Raw genomic sequence first — 16,656 nt, 5'->3', positions numbered from 1 at the left:
AGAATACAGTGAACCTAAACAGTAATTGCTCTTTGCATGTGCATATACAAAGTCACAATTCACGTTTCTTGGTCATTATACCAAGCAGTGGATTTTAACCCTTTATAAAAAGATATACCCACCACAACTTCCAATCTCATAACCATCAGGTTAAGTAGAAAGACAAAATATTCATTTCTAACATTAAAAATAACCCTCCTGTTCTTTCTAATAATCGTCTACAAAGAGGAACCCCCAGTGCCTGGTTACACCCAAGGCACCTTTATCCAAATATGTACTGCATCCATATCAAACACTTAAAGAATAACTTCTAACATGCTATTAACTGTTGTCATTGAGGTTGTTAAAAGAAACAGTTTACATTTCTTAAGTGAGCATTTGCAGGGATTACCATTTAATCCCAAAGTCAGTGTCCAAGAGAGACCTTCCTTGAAAGTAAAATGACTGTCAGTGGCTTCTTAAACTTCTTTGTTTTTATTGTGAGTGATTCAGTTAAGGATCATTTCTATGAAACTTCTATTCATTTGGATGCTAAAGCTGCCCTCCTCTCACCCCACAAGCATCAAGGCTCATTTTCATCTAAATAAGAATCGATCTCTCCTGCTGTGCACCATCCTCCCTTACTCACAACTCTCACGGTCACAACCCCGCTTGTCTTCTTTGCTTGTCCCTGTGCTCTCCAGTCACTCCCTTGAATACATCAAAAGGAACATTCACCATAGTGCATGTTGGACATCATAACATCAGAGAACAGAAAGTCATTCACTCTTATTTATTGTTGGCAGTGGGGTAAGAGGACTGTCGCCTTGCTGTAATCATCAGAGAAACAAATTAAATATGAACATTAATGAATGAATGGGTCCAAGAGATAAGAATGATAGCTAACAAAGCTTTGACTGACTGGTACAATGTCAAAGCTTCGTTCTGCATCAGTGACCCAGCCAAATGAAGAGATGGGGGTGAGTCAGTGTGGGGGAGGGGCCTCCTCCTGAATGGTCAGGGGACACTGATGAAGTGAAATAGATGCCGCACCAAAAAGCTAGTAAATGTGACTGAGGATGAGCATTTAAAAAGGGCTGTACATGCACCAGACTGTAAGGAAACCACAGAGCAGAAGCCTTCCATATTCACATTTTTATCTTTTAATCTTTATTTTTATCTTCAGGGTTTAATGACAAATGCAAATGCATTCCTTGCTCCATCACTTTTGCAGATATTTATAACATAGTACTGAAACCACTTAAAAATGCCACTACGTCCCATGATTTCAAATTTAGTCTATTTTATGAAGATGATACAGCTGTTACATTTTAATATTTCAAGACAACAGATCACTTTAGACAGGTTATTAGTTCCCAGAGGTGGGGAATTTCTTTCTCAGTGTTTATTTATGAGGAATGACCAATAATATTGTTTGGAAGGACATTCATTTTGTTTTTTTCCGAAATATTTTTCTGCTCCTTTATTTCTAACAGCCGGCAGTCAAGTCCTAACAGTTTCAGGTTTTGCAGGTGAGAACGCACTTCATGAAGGCTCAACAGAAAAATCCACTGTTACCATTTAAGACTCTTGACATAATTTTGTACAGCCAGCTACTGCCACCTCCTGGTCAAACACATGGATTACCTCAGCTAGCTCTATTTACAGTCCTGCTGCTGATGGAAAGTTTTGACACAGGAAACATAAAAATAGAGCTAACTTTGTTATAAGATGAGACAACAAGGACCAAGCAGTCACAGAACAGGGAGATTACCAGAAATTATATGAGCTTATATACAGGTTATACAGAGCCATGGTCCATGAAATGATTGCTTGTTCTTGCCTCCTGCCAAAATGACTATGTAGTTGCAGAGGATAAAGGTGCTGCCATGAGGTTCTTGATGAGGTCAGGTGAAAGATCCTGGAATCCTGCCTTTGTTGCTGGTAGGAAAAAGTAAGCAGATTAAATGTTAAATTTCCACATCAATGCTGATTTCATAGAACTACTCCAAACTTGTAAACGATGAAACACAAATAAAATCCTTACCCAATCGGCCACTGGTCTCCTTCACCAATAACTGTGACTGCTCCTTGATGGACAGAAGCTCTCGAACCATCTTACACTGAGTGTCCATCTATACATAAAAAAGGAATAACTGGTTACATAACATGATACAGCTGAACAAAAAACGCTTTCAGCACAGATGTTTTTCTACAGGTCAGATGCCTTCATATTTGAGATGTGGTCAGACTACTAAAAGCCCTTATGTACTGTATGTGCCTTTTTCTATGGCAATAAATACTTTGCACATATCCAGATATGATTAATTAAGGGTATAATCACTAAAAAATTCTGATACTCTGCTTTATCAGGGCGGTGTGAGTGTGGTTTGATCTACATTTCATTCAGCGTGCTGGCAACATGAGCAACAATCTTACAACTGTCATAACATTTTGATTCCGGTAAGGTAAGGTAATGAATTCTCCCTGAACAAGTAACACACAGCATTTAATCTGCCCATAAATCAGTGGCATTTGCTTTGTGTTCCATCAATCTCACAGCCAAGTACTGCTTCCTCCATTTTTTTCCACGCCAATTTTAGTACATTAACATACGCCACAATACAGATGGTGTAAAAGAACAATATAGTCCTTAAATAGCTTGCAGATTTCAGCTTTTGCTAAAATAGTCAATAATTTCTACTGTTGATATGTTTGTTAGAATTTCCAACATACAATCATTGTCATAGTGTGAAGCATGGGCTGTTGTCTGCAGAGGAGAGCGTGGTAGTCGGGCTTGCTCTGTATGAAATGGTGCTGAGAGGACTGGGCCACATATGCCGAGTCCAATGATATGCCTCTCTCCTGGCCCTGCTCCACTTTCCTGCAACACATAGGACACATTATTGACGCACAATTGAAAAAACCATATTGACTTACTCTAACATAACATTGCTAGAGTATTTCTCAGTTACACTACACATGCTCACCTTTCCAATTCCTCTGCTTTAATCCTGTGTTTGTTCAACAGTGCCTCCCAAGTTTCACTTTCAGCTCGGAGCCTAAAACACAACACAGGCTGATTAAAAAAAAAAAGAACACAGATAGTGTGGCAGATCACACTGTTTTATTTTTTGTTTGTTTTTTTAAGTCTGAATGTATGGTTTGTATGGATACTATGTGTATACTGCAGCAATATTAAAAACAACATGCCTGTTGATGGCTTTCTGGACTTTTTCCATAGCTCCTTGCGCTGCAGGATCACTATAAATGAAAGCAAATAACAGAGTCATAATTTACAACGAAGTGTCACTTGGTTAACAAAACAAAATCAATACATGCAGAGCACTGAATAAAGAAAAATGTCTACGATACCTGTCTGCACTACCAGGGAGCTGATGACCCCGTGGCTCACTGCGTGTGCTTTTGGCTAAATGAACCCATTCTTTCTGTATGTGCTCAACTGCACCAAGAAACACACAAAACACAAATAAATGACTTAATTTTAACATTTCGATGACAGCCATTCAGTTAAAATAAAGACCTCCATGAAATATGAACCACATGAAGCAGTGAAAGCACTAACCTTGTTTTTGAAAAGACTCAAGTGAGGTGTTTGGCACTGTTGGCAGCAAACTTTGGGTTCTTTCTATTGCCAGCTAGAATCAAAGCAGACGCAGAAACAGAGATCTATTAGCAATTATAGCTTTGACTAATTAAAATCAAGTTTATACTCCCCTCTGACCAATGCAACCCAGACCCTACAGTCTACTTGTAATAGTTAAAGAATTATCCCTGTGAGCACTTCACTAGGACATCTTTTTATATAGTGAAAGTATGTAAAAATAAAAGCATAATATCACATTTTCAATTAAGTTTGTAACAATTTTTTAATATTATACTTCTGTCCCAACCACACTTACCCTCATTGAAGCCTCCATCAGTTTCTCGAGTCTCTCTTGCTGTGGTAAGGATGCACTTATGCCCCTGCACAAATCTACAGTAAACACATAAACAGGAATGTACATATGATTTTGAAAATTTTTTACTTGTGACATTGAAGGGTACATTCTTTGGTTTGTGAGCCGGGAGTGGTGGCCAAGGCACTGCCCATCTGCTCCTGGCTACAGACATTTAACAAAGCCAGGCATCTCACCTTGATATGGGTTGGGAAGGGCAGGGAGAGAGCGTCGGGTTATGGTGGCTCTCCTCCAGGATTTCCTCCGTGGAGTGGGGCTGACAGTAGGACTCGAAGGTCCCTCCGTGTTTTCTGCCTGCGTATCTTGTTGGCCTGTCTCTGGACGGTCTTCCCCTGCATCTGGCGTCTGTGTGGTGGTGGGTGAAAAGAAGTCGGTACGGGGAGATTTTGGGGGGGGAGCTGTGGTGGGGCTTGTGGAGGAGCATCTTTTCAATGTCTGTTTCATGGAGTTCACCTTGTTATAATTTACAGAGATTGAACAAAGAGCAAAACAGCATGATAATTTACAGGATTAGCTACATGAGGTGCTGTTAGTTAACGTTAGCGATCTTAAATCCATTAATGTTACCTCATTCTGGGCATCAGGAACGACGACACTCCTGAAACTGCAAGAAAAGAATTTGCAAGCTGAAGATAAACGTACAGTGAAATACTCTAAATCCAAAATACGGTGTTTCGCTGACATGTCATGTTAACGCTAACATTAACTTACTGCAACTGTTAAGCACCGCAGACCATAACAATAATTTCATTTGGACAAAACCCACGCGGAGATAACAATTTAGTGTTCCCTGAAAAATAATTAACTGTATTTTCTCAATAAAACGCAAACTTTTAATGAAAAATTCGTTGTCGCAACGGTTTAAAACAGGATACATACCCATCTTGTCCAGCTTCGAAATGCTTTTCCGCCATTTTTTGTTTCAAATGGTGTTCTTCCTAGCGCGCGACGAAAAAACCGAACCCCCTTTACTGACCTAAGCACCATGGGAAATGTAGTGCGATTGCAACAGACGGGACTGGGATCACGGCAAAGAATGTCTGTATTAAGCAGCTGTTAATGAGAAGTTTTCCTTGCATTGCAGCAATGCTTAGAAAAATGAACGCAGGGAAGCAAAGTGATTAGGAAAATATTTCAAAAACAGTGATGTAATTGAGTACTTCAGGGAATCAAATGCAGGCTGCAATGACGGATGTGTCTGTAGAGAGGTAGCCTTGGTGGCTTTGTCCTGAAACCCTCCGGGATCCACTTAAGAGCAAGCACTGACCTACTAGTTCAGAGGGGCAGCTCTGACCCTGATCCTCTGTGGATTTCTGATGTCCATCTGAAGAGTTTTCTGGTGTTTTAGCCCCTAGAGTTCAACACCTGCGGCTTTGTTCTCCGTTAGGGCATTTCTCAACCACTTGCTATTTGTTGTAGTTTCAGTCCTTTACAATACAGAATGGTTGCACAAGAGTGTAAGTTCTTATTTCAGTTGTTGTGCTTATTCTTTGCACATCCCCTGATCTCCAACATTGTGGCTCCAGCATGGCCCCTGAGAGGCATCTTAATCTGTACATCGATTACTCAAATTCTGTGCCCTGGTTGAAATGTGCTCATAATCACCATTAAGCAAATTCCTATGGTAACTAATAGCACCCATGTGGAAACAAGAGAAGATAGACATTAAACTGATTAGGTTTAAGTGGTGTTCCCTTTTATATTTCCTTTTGGGAGAAAAAAAAAAAAAGGAAAAAAGGAAGAAAAAAGTGAATTCTTCTGGTTGATCCAAAAAGACTGCCTCTTTTTATTGATTAAGCTGAAAACAGCATTCCCAACAGTTGCTGATGAGAGCCTAGAGCCAATTTCTCCGAAAACTACTTTGACAGGCTCATGACTGTGTATTCTCAGCTGTATGTAGATATATTTTTAGTCCATTGATACGATTTGTGGGATTATATCACTGAGAGGAAGATGGAATTATTTATTTTGGATTTCAAGGCCTCTTAACGGCTCCATAGTTCTTGAATGCTTGATACAGTATTTAATTCACTATGCAACAAACTGGTTTACTATCTAGATTTTTGGGGGATGGCCAGTTTTAAGCTGCTTTAGTTGATTCATTATATATGATGTATATGTTGCATATCAAAGGTTTATGTAGGTTCACATTAAAGATAAATAGTAAACAGTTTGGTAAGGTGGTCAGTACTGTAAGTAAACAAAGTTCACAAGCTTCCAGTCGTTTATTCAATCACCTGATGCTTAATGAGGTGGCATGTTTGATTTGGCCAGTGTCATGTCTCCCATGAGATAAAAGGTTTCATTAGATGTATGTCTTTCTTTGTACAGTTTGACCTATATTGTCATACCGTGATCATTCTTTACTTACCTATTTCTGGGAACAGGATACTTCATGACCAGCTGGACATGCTCATCCTTTCCATGTGCAGACACCAGTACTTGTACTTGACAAAACACTTGACAGACTTCATAGTTTGTATCTGTAAGTCTTTATAAGTCTGTTAGAGATGTTTTTCACTTTTTACAAAATCAAGGAGAGGAATCAAAAAAATCAAAAACACTTTTGCAATTCTCTTGGAGAATGGCCCTTTTGTGTGCCTGTATGTTTCACTCTGGCTGGCACACAGTCTCGCACTCCACTCAATACTGCTGTCTTCATGGCCTTGTGTAGCAGCGGGGAGGGACAGATCAAGAAAAAGAGAGGGAGATGTAGAAAAAAAGTCAAGAGTTATGAAGAAAGAAAGAAAGAAAGAAAGAAAGAAAGAAAGAAAGAAAGAAAGAAAGAAAGAAAGAAAGAAAGAAAGAAAGAAAGAGAAATGAAACAGAGTTGTGGAAAATACGGAAACACGGATGGTTAAGGAGGGGCAGAGCAGGACGAAGGAAGGGATGCACGGAGTGTACAGTACTGCACGCCATGACTGTCTCAGCTGTCTTGTGTATGTCACAACAGCTTTAATTCTCTTCCTCCTCCAAAGTCTTCTCTCCCTTTACAGTTTGGTTGGTAAGGGCAGCGGTCACTGTTGGCACTGAGTTCAAGAAGGCAGCCTGAGAGTTCCTTTGCCCAGCAGGAACTGCAGGACACGGTCCACCAGCAGAGCAACAACGAAGTCCACCACCAAAACTTGGGCAATGATTAACTTGAACTGCAAGGAAATAAACAGGAAGCAGGTTACCCGGTGACATTCATCATTATTACAAGGCTGTTACATAATAATGCATGGTAAAATAATATAGCTTACCTCAGTTGGAATATCTACAAGAGCAAACTGTTCGTTGAATTCTGGTGATGAACCAGTAAGAAGTCCTACAATCGCTAAACCTGACAGAGCAATACTCCATAGTAGTGGCCGATTCTCGCTGAGAGACTCCATGAAGGGGTGACCCTATTGGACACAACAAGCAATGCTGTGAGTCTATTATACTACAAAGAATACAGAGATAACACATACTAATGGCATTAAGAATTACCTTGTAGTTAATGGCAAAGGTGGCCATCTGCATGGCCATAGACATTATATACACAGTGCTGTTAATTAGACTGGGTTCAAATTCTTTATATAGGTCCACAAACTGCTCCTCTCTGCCAAAGAGAAAGGACAAGTGAAATGTTATTATAATGTATTAATGCAATGCTATTAATGTAATAATTAATTTGTAGCAGAAGTGCTGTTTACTCTCGTTGTCTTTCTTTCTGTCTTGCTATGATTTACCTGGGCGGACTTCTGGTTTGTGCCTCTTTGTAAAGATACACCAGGCTACAGAAGTGGACAGCAAACTGCAGCAGCACAGTCAAGACCGTGTAAAGATTGAAGATGTTTGGTAAGGGCCGCTCTTGAGACAACGTTTTCAGTGGCTGTGTACATAGGAGGGAAAAAATAGGTTGTTAATTTTCAAAAACAGAAATGTGTTATGGTGGAAAAAAAATATTCGATACATATTACCTTGTTAGGAGAACAATCAATCTGAAACATGTTGAGCTTGTATTTTCTAACACAAATTCTCACCTTTGACCTAGAGATGAAGAGGAAGCATCCAGCCAAGAGAAGGCCCTGCAGGGTCGCCTGGAAATCGCTGAATTTGACCCCCTCGAGGTAGAGTACTGACTGGCTGTAGGCCAGCACCAGGGCGTTGAGAGCGAGGATCTTAAACATTTGGAGTGTTGTCACCAGAGTGCAACGGCCTTGCTTTATTACATGGCAGACTGGGGAAAAAGATGAAGCAACAAGTTTCAGAGGAGACAACAGCTTCATGTCCAGATCTGACAACTGCATCAACAGTGGAATTTATAAACAAGTGTTACTCACTGCACTGTATGGAGGACAGTTTGGAGGTGAAAGGAGCAGCAATGGAGGCATCCCCCAGTTTCACTACTTGTACCTGATCCTCTTCAAGTTCCCGTAAGACTTGACTGATCCTCTCCTGTTACAGAATAAAGCCCGATGTTTATACCAGTGCACTATAACAATTATTTCAAAGATATGCATTTTTCCTCTCTTTCTTGAGCTATAAATAGATGGCTTTGCTAATACTGGTAGCTGGGGAGAAAGTTAAAATGCAGCAATCAGTGGGTTTGTGAAAATAAGTGAGTTTCAGTTGCTGCGCATAAAAAGAAAGGAATAATAATTTTAAACTATTCTTTTAAGAATCCAAAGGGAAGACACACACCTTTTGTGCTGCAAGCTGCTCTTCTCTCTGAGCCATCACCCTCTGCCTGGCAGCTCTGGAACTCAGTTTGCCTCCTGAACTGACAGGCGGTAAGGGTCTGGATTCTGTCACGACTGCCTCCTTTTCTCTCCCCCGTTTCTTTTTTTCAGGCATGCGCTCGGGGGCGTTAGCTAACAGAGCAACACCTGAGAAAAAAACATCATTAATACAGTATTGGGGGTCACACATAGAGACGCATGCTTTCAGTCTTAGTGGCTGATAATTCTTACCTATGTGGGCGTGTTTGAGAGCTCCAACATCATTTGTGCCATCACCACACATCAGTGTCACATAACCCAGCCCCTTAAGGCTTGTGATAACAAATTCCTGAAACAGAACAGAAAATCATTTTCATAGCTTTCACCTTCCAAAACACATTTTAAGTTCTACTTTAAATACTTTTATCAATCAGACAAAATGAGTTGGTTCCCCTAGTTAAAATGCATGTCATGCCATTGTGTAGAACCATGAGACCACTATCTGTCTAAACTCATCTGCGACCGATCTCGCTATCTTAATTGAACAAAGAAGTATTTGCTCTTTGACAAAAACCACTACATCGGACACTGAGATTCTTGATATTCTGCAATCTAACTCCATCTTAGCTGTGGTTTACAAACCCAACATAATGTCAAGTTGTTTATGCACAGTATATTGTTGAGTTTTTAGCAGTGTTACATGCTTTAGCTCATGCATTTCATCAAAGAGTACAAAGCTCATAACTTTTAAGTGCCAGCTGCTGATTTGTACCTTCTGTTTTGGACTGACACGGGCAAACACTTGTATGTGAGGCAAGAGTGTGTGGAGTAGCCGGGGGTCACAGCTCAGTCTGGCCAGGCCCTCCCCTGTTACACACAAGTCAAACTGTCGCACGAATGAGGAAACAGAAGGAGGGGGCAATGGTACACGCATACTGCCATCAATGGACTCCCAGTGCCATTCACCTGTAAAACAATATGACATCAAGTACATGATTCTGAACTTTGTTTATCTTCTTGGTCAGAACACTCGCTGCAAATGGATTACTACATTAATTATGCCCTTTAGCTACAACCTTTATTACTAACATTACTCCACTGGCTTGTTTGAGTAATACATGGAATTCCATGAAGTGATGGCTTGTCTTACTCTGACTGGGGTTTGGCTGCAACACAAGTGTGTGGTCTTTCTGGATGAAGTGGAGCTCTCTTGCTACATGGCACGCTGTAAGAGGGTTATCGCCTGTGATCATCACCACCTGAAACCAGAGGGAGAGGAATTATCCATCTTAAAACCATGCCGTTTCAGTACCTGTGCACAATTGTGTGTTGTCAGCTTATTTACATGATGAGATGCTTCTTGGATCTCTCTGATGACAGCCTTGCTGTCACTCTTGAGGGGGCAGGACACAACCATGAACCCAGCAAAATGCAAGTTACACTCCAGAGCATCGCGACTCATCTCCCGGACCTATGTGACTCACAAATATACAGCTCAGTCTCTAAAAAATGTACTTCTCCTGACAAAACTACTCAGACATATCAGACAATCTCTGATGGTTCTGAGAAAAATTAAGTAACAACCTGCTGGTGACTGAGGTGTCCCATTTCTTTGTAACCCAAGGCCAGTACTCTAGCTCCTTCCCGGGACATTTCCTTGTGGACTTCATCATAACTTGCCGGACATTCTGAAAACTATAATCACAGTCACATTAGTATGCATGATTAGGCCAGAACATGTCTGTATTGAGGATGGATGATGTCCATATGTACCATTCCTCTGAGTGTCTCTGGAGCCCCCTTGACCGTAGAGATGAAGCAGAGTTCAGTGGAGCCCAGTTTCTCGTAGGAAGCCAGAACGGACATCCTCTTCAGAGCGCTGGCAAAGTGGAAACGCTGGTGGATCTTAAGTCCCTGAGTTTTAATGCCTCGTGGGAAAACCTTTTCATCTGGTCAAAGAGCCAAGAGTCAGTGAGACACACACATAAGCATTGCACCACTGAGAGCAAAGGTAGCCCCACACGAGCATTACCATACACATATTCTCACACACACCCACAAGTACCCTAAACTACATTCAGTGGAGGCCACTTTGCTGTACCTTTAGTGAGGGTCCAGTCAGCAGCAGTCAGCATGGCCTTCTCCAGTGGATCTCCAACCAGCTGTCCATCATCCAAAGTGACCAGTGAGTGACATGTGGCCACCACCCGATGTGTCTCAACTGGAATCTCAGAGACAGGCATCACCTCCTTTCCATCTCTGTCATAAAACATTCAAAGCATCAGTAAATATGCTGTAAACATTAACTAACCTAAACCATAGCACAGTATGCTTTGTGTTTGCGCTTTGCAAATCATGCTTTTTAAAGTAAAACACTAGGAATGGTGGGCAGGGTTCACCTGAGGCCTGCTACTCCACGCACTACCAGACTGTCACTGGTCAGTGTTCCCGTTTTGTCAAAACAGCAAACTTCCACTTTCCCTGCGAATGGTATCCTGAAGGGCTCTGTACAGAATACATCTAGACAGGGGAAGAAAAAGAAGACTCAAATGAACTACTGCTGTGCAAGCTTTGCATTAAAATGCTGCTTTGTCCAAATCACCTAAAATACATTCAACACACATGCAGGACGGAAGCACATATAGACATACAAAGTTTAGCCAGGGCGATAAGAGACGTGTTAACCGCCAGAGAAAGCTCTATGGGGAGTTCTGGTGGAACCACCGAGGTGAGGATTAGCGTGCACTCCAGAAACAGCTTATAGCGGTTCCTGCTGGCATCCTTGGTCCCTGAGGGGGTAATACAAAGCACAAAGATAACATTTAGATATTTCATATGATTTCTCCTCCAGCTCCAACTGGAATTTCCCCTTGCGGGACTAATAAAGGAATATTGAATTGAATTATTAACTATCACTTTGAGTATGTTAATGTCTTTGTGTTAATATAAGAATTTCATTTGAAGAACTGATTCTGTGCACCTCACCTTCTACCCACACATAAAGAGCGGCAGCAATGGCAAACACAAGGAGGAAGAGGATGAAGATGAAAGTCTCCAGGTTGTTTGCCGTCACTCTTTTCACACCAAAGAGGATGGTCCTTAACAGTTTACCCTGCAGGCAAGTTTGTATAAATCATCAGTATAATTTTCAGTTGAAATGTGTTACACTGTCATGCTCTCAAAACAAGACTTAAAATGCATGACAAGTAAAAAGGGAGGATACTGAGCAGCTTCCTCACCTGAGAGGTGTAGAATCCTGTTCTCAGTACATAGGCCACACAGCCGTTATCTACAGCTGTGCATAAAAAAAGAAGATTAATGAGATTGCTAATTTCTTTGATGATAAAGACAGATTCACAAATTCACTGATTCAACAGCTAGTATATGCTGTTGGTGACAAATTAAGTGAGGAATTTGCACTTACGTTTGAGTCCAGCACTGGCCTTTAAAGGGGGGCTATGTTGAACCACTTTTGTCCCTCCAGAGATGACATGGAGTCGAGAGTCTGTCTGAAGGTCCAGGATTCGCTCTGGGTCCAAGTCCTCCACTGGCTCCTGCACATCCCATATCGTCAGCAGTAAATACAATACCCCCGAATAATCCCATCCCATTTAGAATAATTGAGGTTTACAAAGCCCTCAGCTCTGTATAGTGTTATCATGTCTATATCAGTTTGTGTCTAACCTTCATCTGGGGCACAGATTCTCCAGTCAGCATGGCCTCATCCACAATGCAACGGCCCCTGAGTAGCAGCACATCACATGGTACCAAGTTGTCCTGGGGAGAACGTCCTGTGAAGCAGGGCAAACATTTTCAACACACTCAACAAAGTCAGTATGATGTTTGTGGTGAGAAGTCATAAAGACGGTGACAGGATATTTACCTATTGAGACGATGTCACCAGGGACAAGCTCATCACTCGAAATAGGTCTCCACTTTCTGTTGCGATACACCTGACATAAAAGATATACATTTGGGATGCTTTAAGTATATGGGAAATATACTGTAGATAATTAATTTTGAGACATATTGTGATAATTTTAAAACTGAATGTACTAAATTTTTAATTTGATCAAGCCTACCTGGATCATGTAGGGCTTGTTTCCCATACGGCGGATCTCAGACATATTCCTCATTTGCTGCTGGACTAGGGAGGCCTCGAAAGCCACCAGCATGAACAGTGTAAAAACACTGTAGTACCAGTATTCGTCCAGACACCACAGCCCCACACAGAACACCTGACAGATGGCAGATAGTAGATAACTTCACATGGATACAGACAGAAGGTATTAAAAGGTCAACAACATCACATTTAAAGCACTTCAACGAAAGTTAAGAAATCTAAAGTACATTTTTACAACAAAAACAGTCAAATTACAAAGAAACATTCTCCCTCACACATACACACACACCTGGAAAACAAAAAAAGGAGCTGTGGCCCTCTCTTTGAAGAGCTCCAGGAAGTCCGGCACCACCATCTCAGCACGATTCGTGCCGTAGTGCTTTTCTGCGGCTCTGAGCTCAGTTTCCTCTTGGTAGCCACGCCAGGACTGAAAGTAGCCCAGTGGGTGGCTTATGGGAAATGCTATGGGAAGGAAACGTTTCTTCTCTTTGTGGTCAAATACGTAGCGGATCTTTTGAAACTCAAAAGACAGAATCCCCTCCCCATTCTCATCCTGTTGGTCAAAACAAGAGACAGAAATTTAAATTGGATTGGTATTGTGTTATTAGACATGTCCAATCACAAATGTGAATAGAAATTAATTACAGTTTGCCTGCATCAAAGCCACACCAATCAATCACTAGACAGGAGTGACCAAGCTGACGTGGATTTCAAACATCTGGCAAGATCAAATGACGTGTGTCAAAACCCGAACTTTGCAGAGCGTGAGACTGTGGGGCATGCTTCCAATTAAGACAACATGGAGCACCCTGAGAGTTAATATGTCAACTGACCTGGTCCCTCTGTAGTGCCACAAGCTCAGCAAAACCATTGTTGGGGGTAGGTATGACCTTTGCCAGCATAGCCTTGTTTGGGTCTTGTTCCTGTGTGTACAAAAGAACAAGAGACAAAGTCACACACTGTGGAAAGTCACTTTATATATATATATATTTGTTATAGTTGTGTCCTCTGGAGGTTTGTCCCTCTCAAATGAGACATGCCCTATCAATGTGAAGTTCAGGCACAATATTAAAATATCCTTTTACATTTAATTACAATGAATATTATTGTACCTAATTACATTGCTGATACAAATCTGTTATGTTTTAGGAGGATCTAGACTCTCTTATACAACTGTCTTATACAACACAGAAATGCTGAGCAACATGTCAATTATCAATTATCATTGATCACTGCAACAATTTTGTGGTCTCGTATGTAATAGTGTCATGAAACACAATTTTGTCTTTTAATTTGGAAGTACAAAGCCACCACTACGAGAAATGTTTCCTTTAAAATGACTTTGTGGAATCTGGAGTGGCAGACGTTGAACAGGCAATTTTCCATCCCTAAACAGACAGCCACAGAGAAAGTATCCATCAACAAAATATTTATATTTTTTCTTGCTTGAAGGAAGTGTAATGTAATCGAAAGTCACACAGGTGTTTACACTCTGCTTGGCTAAAAGAAAACACAATAATCTTTCTGTGTTTATAGGATTGAGGAAAGAACATATTTTAAATAAAGTAATCACTGACAGATTGTCTACAAGTTCCAGAGAATTTGTCAAACTTTAACAGGAAGATAAAAATGTGGCAATGAGGACTGTAAGTGCCCCTTTATCAGAGAAATGTCACAGCATGCTGATTCAATTTTGTAATGACAGTTTGATCATTGGGGTGTTGCAGTGACTACAGAGATCATCCATGGAACCATTAATCAGGGTTCAAGTCAAACACCTGCCCTGCTAGAGTGCCTTTGAGCAAGACATTTATTTTGTACCTGCTCCTGGATTCAGATTAACCCATGTACAAAGCATGGCAGAAAACAGTGGGTTTCCTCGGGATGTCAATGGGCTATCGCATTATTATTGTTACCCATGTTTACCTTGGAACAAGTGAGCCAACAGTGCGCGTGCACGGACCAATAACCGGAGAGCGCTGTGAGGACGTGCGCGATCCCGATAGCGGCTAACGCCAGGAGGCCTGCCTCCGGATACTCGGAGGCACCGTAGACTCCTAACCACACGTAAAGCCAGCCTGGGTAGAGAAAAGCCAGAAACGGGAGGACAGTGCCGTGTAGTAGCCGGGGCCTTCGCCTGTACAGCGTCACCGAGCTCACCAGCTCGTCGCCGGTGCCACTGTCATGCTGGTTGTGGTTCACAGAGGGGGCCATTTGCAGCTCACCCGGTTCCCGTATCCCGTCTGCAGCCATACTCCCTTTTTTCTCGGCGTCGTTCATTGTACTGTACTCACTCCTCAGGCCCCCTCTATCATCCACCACCCCGTCGTGTTGCAGGCGGTAAAAAATACGATTCCGTCCAAGGAGCGGTACTCAGTCCAGCCTTCAGAGCCCGTTTACTGAATCGCTCGTACTCTGACTGTGACTTCCGCATACGTAAACACGTAAAGACACGTAATGTTTTCAGGACACGATTGAACTGAAAAAATCAAACATTTATTGTTTTCCACACGGTCAAATTATGCTTCTTAGTTTGAACTTCACGTAGCATGTAAATAAACATGTTTTCTCGACAAAATACTGACTTAATTTGTTTCATCTTTCAATTAACGCGATTAAGCAGCTACCCCTTTAATAAAACTACGTCATTATAGAGGAGGAGCCAGAGTGTGAGAGTGACACAAATTTGAACCAATAACACAAAAGATCAAGTCACAACTTTGTATTTCCATCCTATCAAATAGTAATGGGTGTGTGCGGTATAGTTACCGGACTGACATGGTTCCACATGTAGAAATACTGCTGCTATAACCTTGATTGTTCAGCGTCTTCGTGTCAGACAACCCTAAAAGAGCAATATGTAAGACATTCAGATATGGCTCATATCAACATTACATTTACTGTATTCTCTAGTATAGATAGACAAGTAGGGACAGACTGGCAACACACATTTTCTACTTTGTGAATCAAGCTATAACCACCTACTTCATTCGGTTTACTGTATTGCTTGTGCTTTTTATAGCAAGTCTATCAGCTTTATGATCGGTGGCGTATTGAACTTGTCTGTAATCACTGACTAATCCACATAATTTTGTAACTACTCAGGCAGGCAGCTATGGATATCACGGCAAAATATTGCCAGAAAGAAATGGAGGCATATGGGTCATGTGTGGCTTCCAATCCATCAACATGGCAGCAAACGTGTCATGAGCTGAAGATGAAGGTTGCACAGTGCACGTCATCACAGTAAGGCGACGTACTTGTACATTCACTCCCATTTGACTCCTACATTTTCAAAGCACATTGTGTCTAACCCCTAAATTTCTTATGATAGCCCAGTGATCCAGAAGATCAGACAGGGCTGTTCCAAGGAGTTTGTTGAGTTTGAGCGGTGTCTGAGAGAACATCAGGACAATCCTACCTCCTGCTCAGCACATGTGGCTCGCTTTCTGGGCTGTGCAGAGACCGTGGACATCAGTGGAGTGGGTAAGTCTTTGATGTAACTGGCCATACACCATTCAAGGACAAATATGAGCAGAACTGATTAAAACAGAAGAGCCAGGGACACAGAGATTATTGTCTCTTTAATAAGCAGGGACATGTGTGGGTTTTTAACAACCTGAATGGTTTATGCATGCAGGTTATTATTATGTCTGACTTCAATAGGCAACATTACCAATACATGCCCTTTCTTTTCCCAGCTGCAAATCCAGTACCTCAGCCATCGTAGCATTCAGACATCTTCCATCAACTTCAGATGACTTCAGTCTCCACAACAGCACAGATGGGCTGGTTTCACATGTTACTGTATGTACAGTGACTGTCAGGATATTTGTTTTCCTCTGTGTGACTTACTGTGACTATTTGCCTGTCTTCAGCAAAGATAGAG

General features: G+C 41.5%; 3 protein-coding genes across 4 annotated transcripts; 1 reads left to right on the top strand and 2 right to left on the bottom strand.

Annotated features, from left to right (window-relative positions):
* Window positions 1-757: 757 nt before the first annotated feature.
* LOC139343763 (kinetochore-associated protein DSN1 homolog) lies at window positions 758-4,896 on the bottom strand. Of its 2 annotated transcripts, none has more exons than XM_070981551.1 (11): window positions 4,839-4,896; window positions 4,527-4,563; window positions 4,136-4,304; window positions 3,903-3,976; window positions 3,566-3,638; window positions 3,355-3,442; window positions 3,193-3,243; window positions 2,970-3,041; window positions 2,716-2,863; window positions 2,027-2,114; window positions 758-1,920 (listed from the first exon to the last, which is right to left on the bottom strand). In XM_070981551.1, the coding sequence occupies exons 1-11, from the start codon at window positions 4,871-4,873 to the stop codon at window positions 1,838-1,840; spliced, it is 918 nt and encodes a 305-aa protein (XP_070837652.1). In that variant the 5' UTR covers window positions 4,874-4,896; the 3' UTR covers window positions 758-1,837. The 2 variants fall into 2 exon arrangements, with proteins under 2 accessions (XP_070837652.1, XP_070837651.1); XM_070981550.1 differs by having other exon boundaries at window positions 759-1,920; window positions 4,136-4,412; window positions 4,839-4,884.
* A 1,539-nt stretch (window positions 4,897-6,435) lies between these two features.
* atp13a1 (ATPase 13A1) lies at window positions 6,436-15,211 on the bottom strand. Its single transcript, XM_070981643.1, has 25 exons — window positions 14,694-15,211; window positions 13,601-13,690; window positions 13,057-13,320; window positions 12,727-12,882; window positions 12,528-12,597; window positions 12,329-12,435; window positions 12,069-12,198; window positions 11,884-11,939; window positions 11,630-11,756; window positions 11,296-11,433; window positions 11,044-11,164; window positions 10,746-10,903; window positions 10,418-10,593; window positions 10,229-10,339; window positions 9,990-10,115; window positions 9,795-9,903; window positions 9,417-9,610; window positions 8,897-8,993; window positions 8,628-8,812; window positions 8,267-8,381; window positions 7,967-8,163; window positions 7,673-7,815; window positions 7,431-7,542; window positions 7,202-7,345; window positions 6,436-7,105 (listed from the first exon to the last, which is right to left on the bottom strand). Exons 1-25 carry the CDS (start codon window positions 15,045-15,047, stop codon window positions 6,995-6,997), a joined length of 3,591 nt encoding a protein of 1,196 aa, XP_070837744.1. The 5' UTR covers window positions 15,048-15,211; the 3' UTR covers window positions 6,436-6,994.
* A 302-nt stretch (window positions 15,212-15,513) lies between these two features.
* LOC139343825 (coiled-coil-helix-coiled-coil-helix domain-containing protein 5) lies at window positions 15,514-16,638 on the top strand. The gene is made up of 4 exons (XM_070981644.1): window positions 15,514-15,627; window positions 15,873-16,013; window positions 16,102-16,253; window positions 16,469-16,638. Coding segments are annotated over exons 1-4 (324 nt in total). The 5' UTR covers window positions 15,514-15,625; the 3' UTR covers window positions 16,498-16,638.
* The last annotated feature ends 18 nt before the right edge of the window (window positions 16,639-16,656 follow it).

This window comes from Chaetodon trifascialis, chromosome 15 (assembly GCF_039877785.1).
Source record: "Chaetodon trifascialis isolate fChaTrf1 chromosome 15, fChaTrf1.hap1, whole genome shotgun sequence".
Lineage (NCBI taxonomy): Eukaryota > Metazoa > Chordata > Actinopteri > Chaetodontiformes > Chaetodontidae > Chaetodon > Chaetodon trifascialis.
The sequence above is the reverse complement of the archived record's forward strand: the minus strand, read 5'-3'. Positions and strand labels throughout refer to the sequence as shown.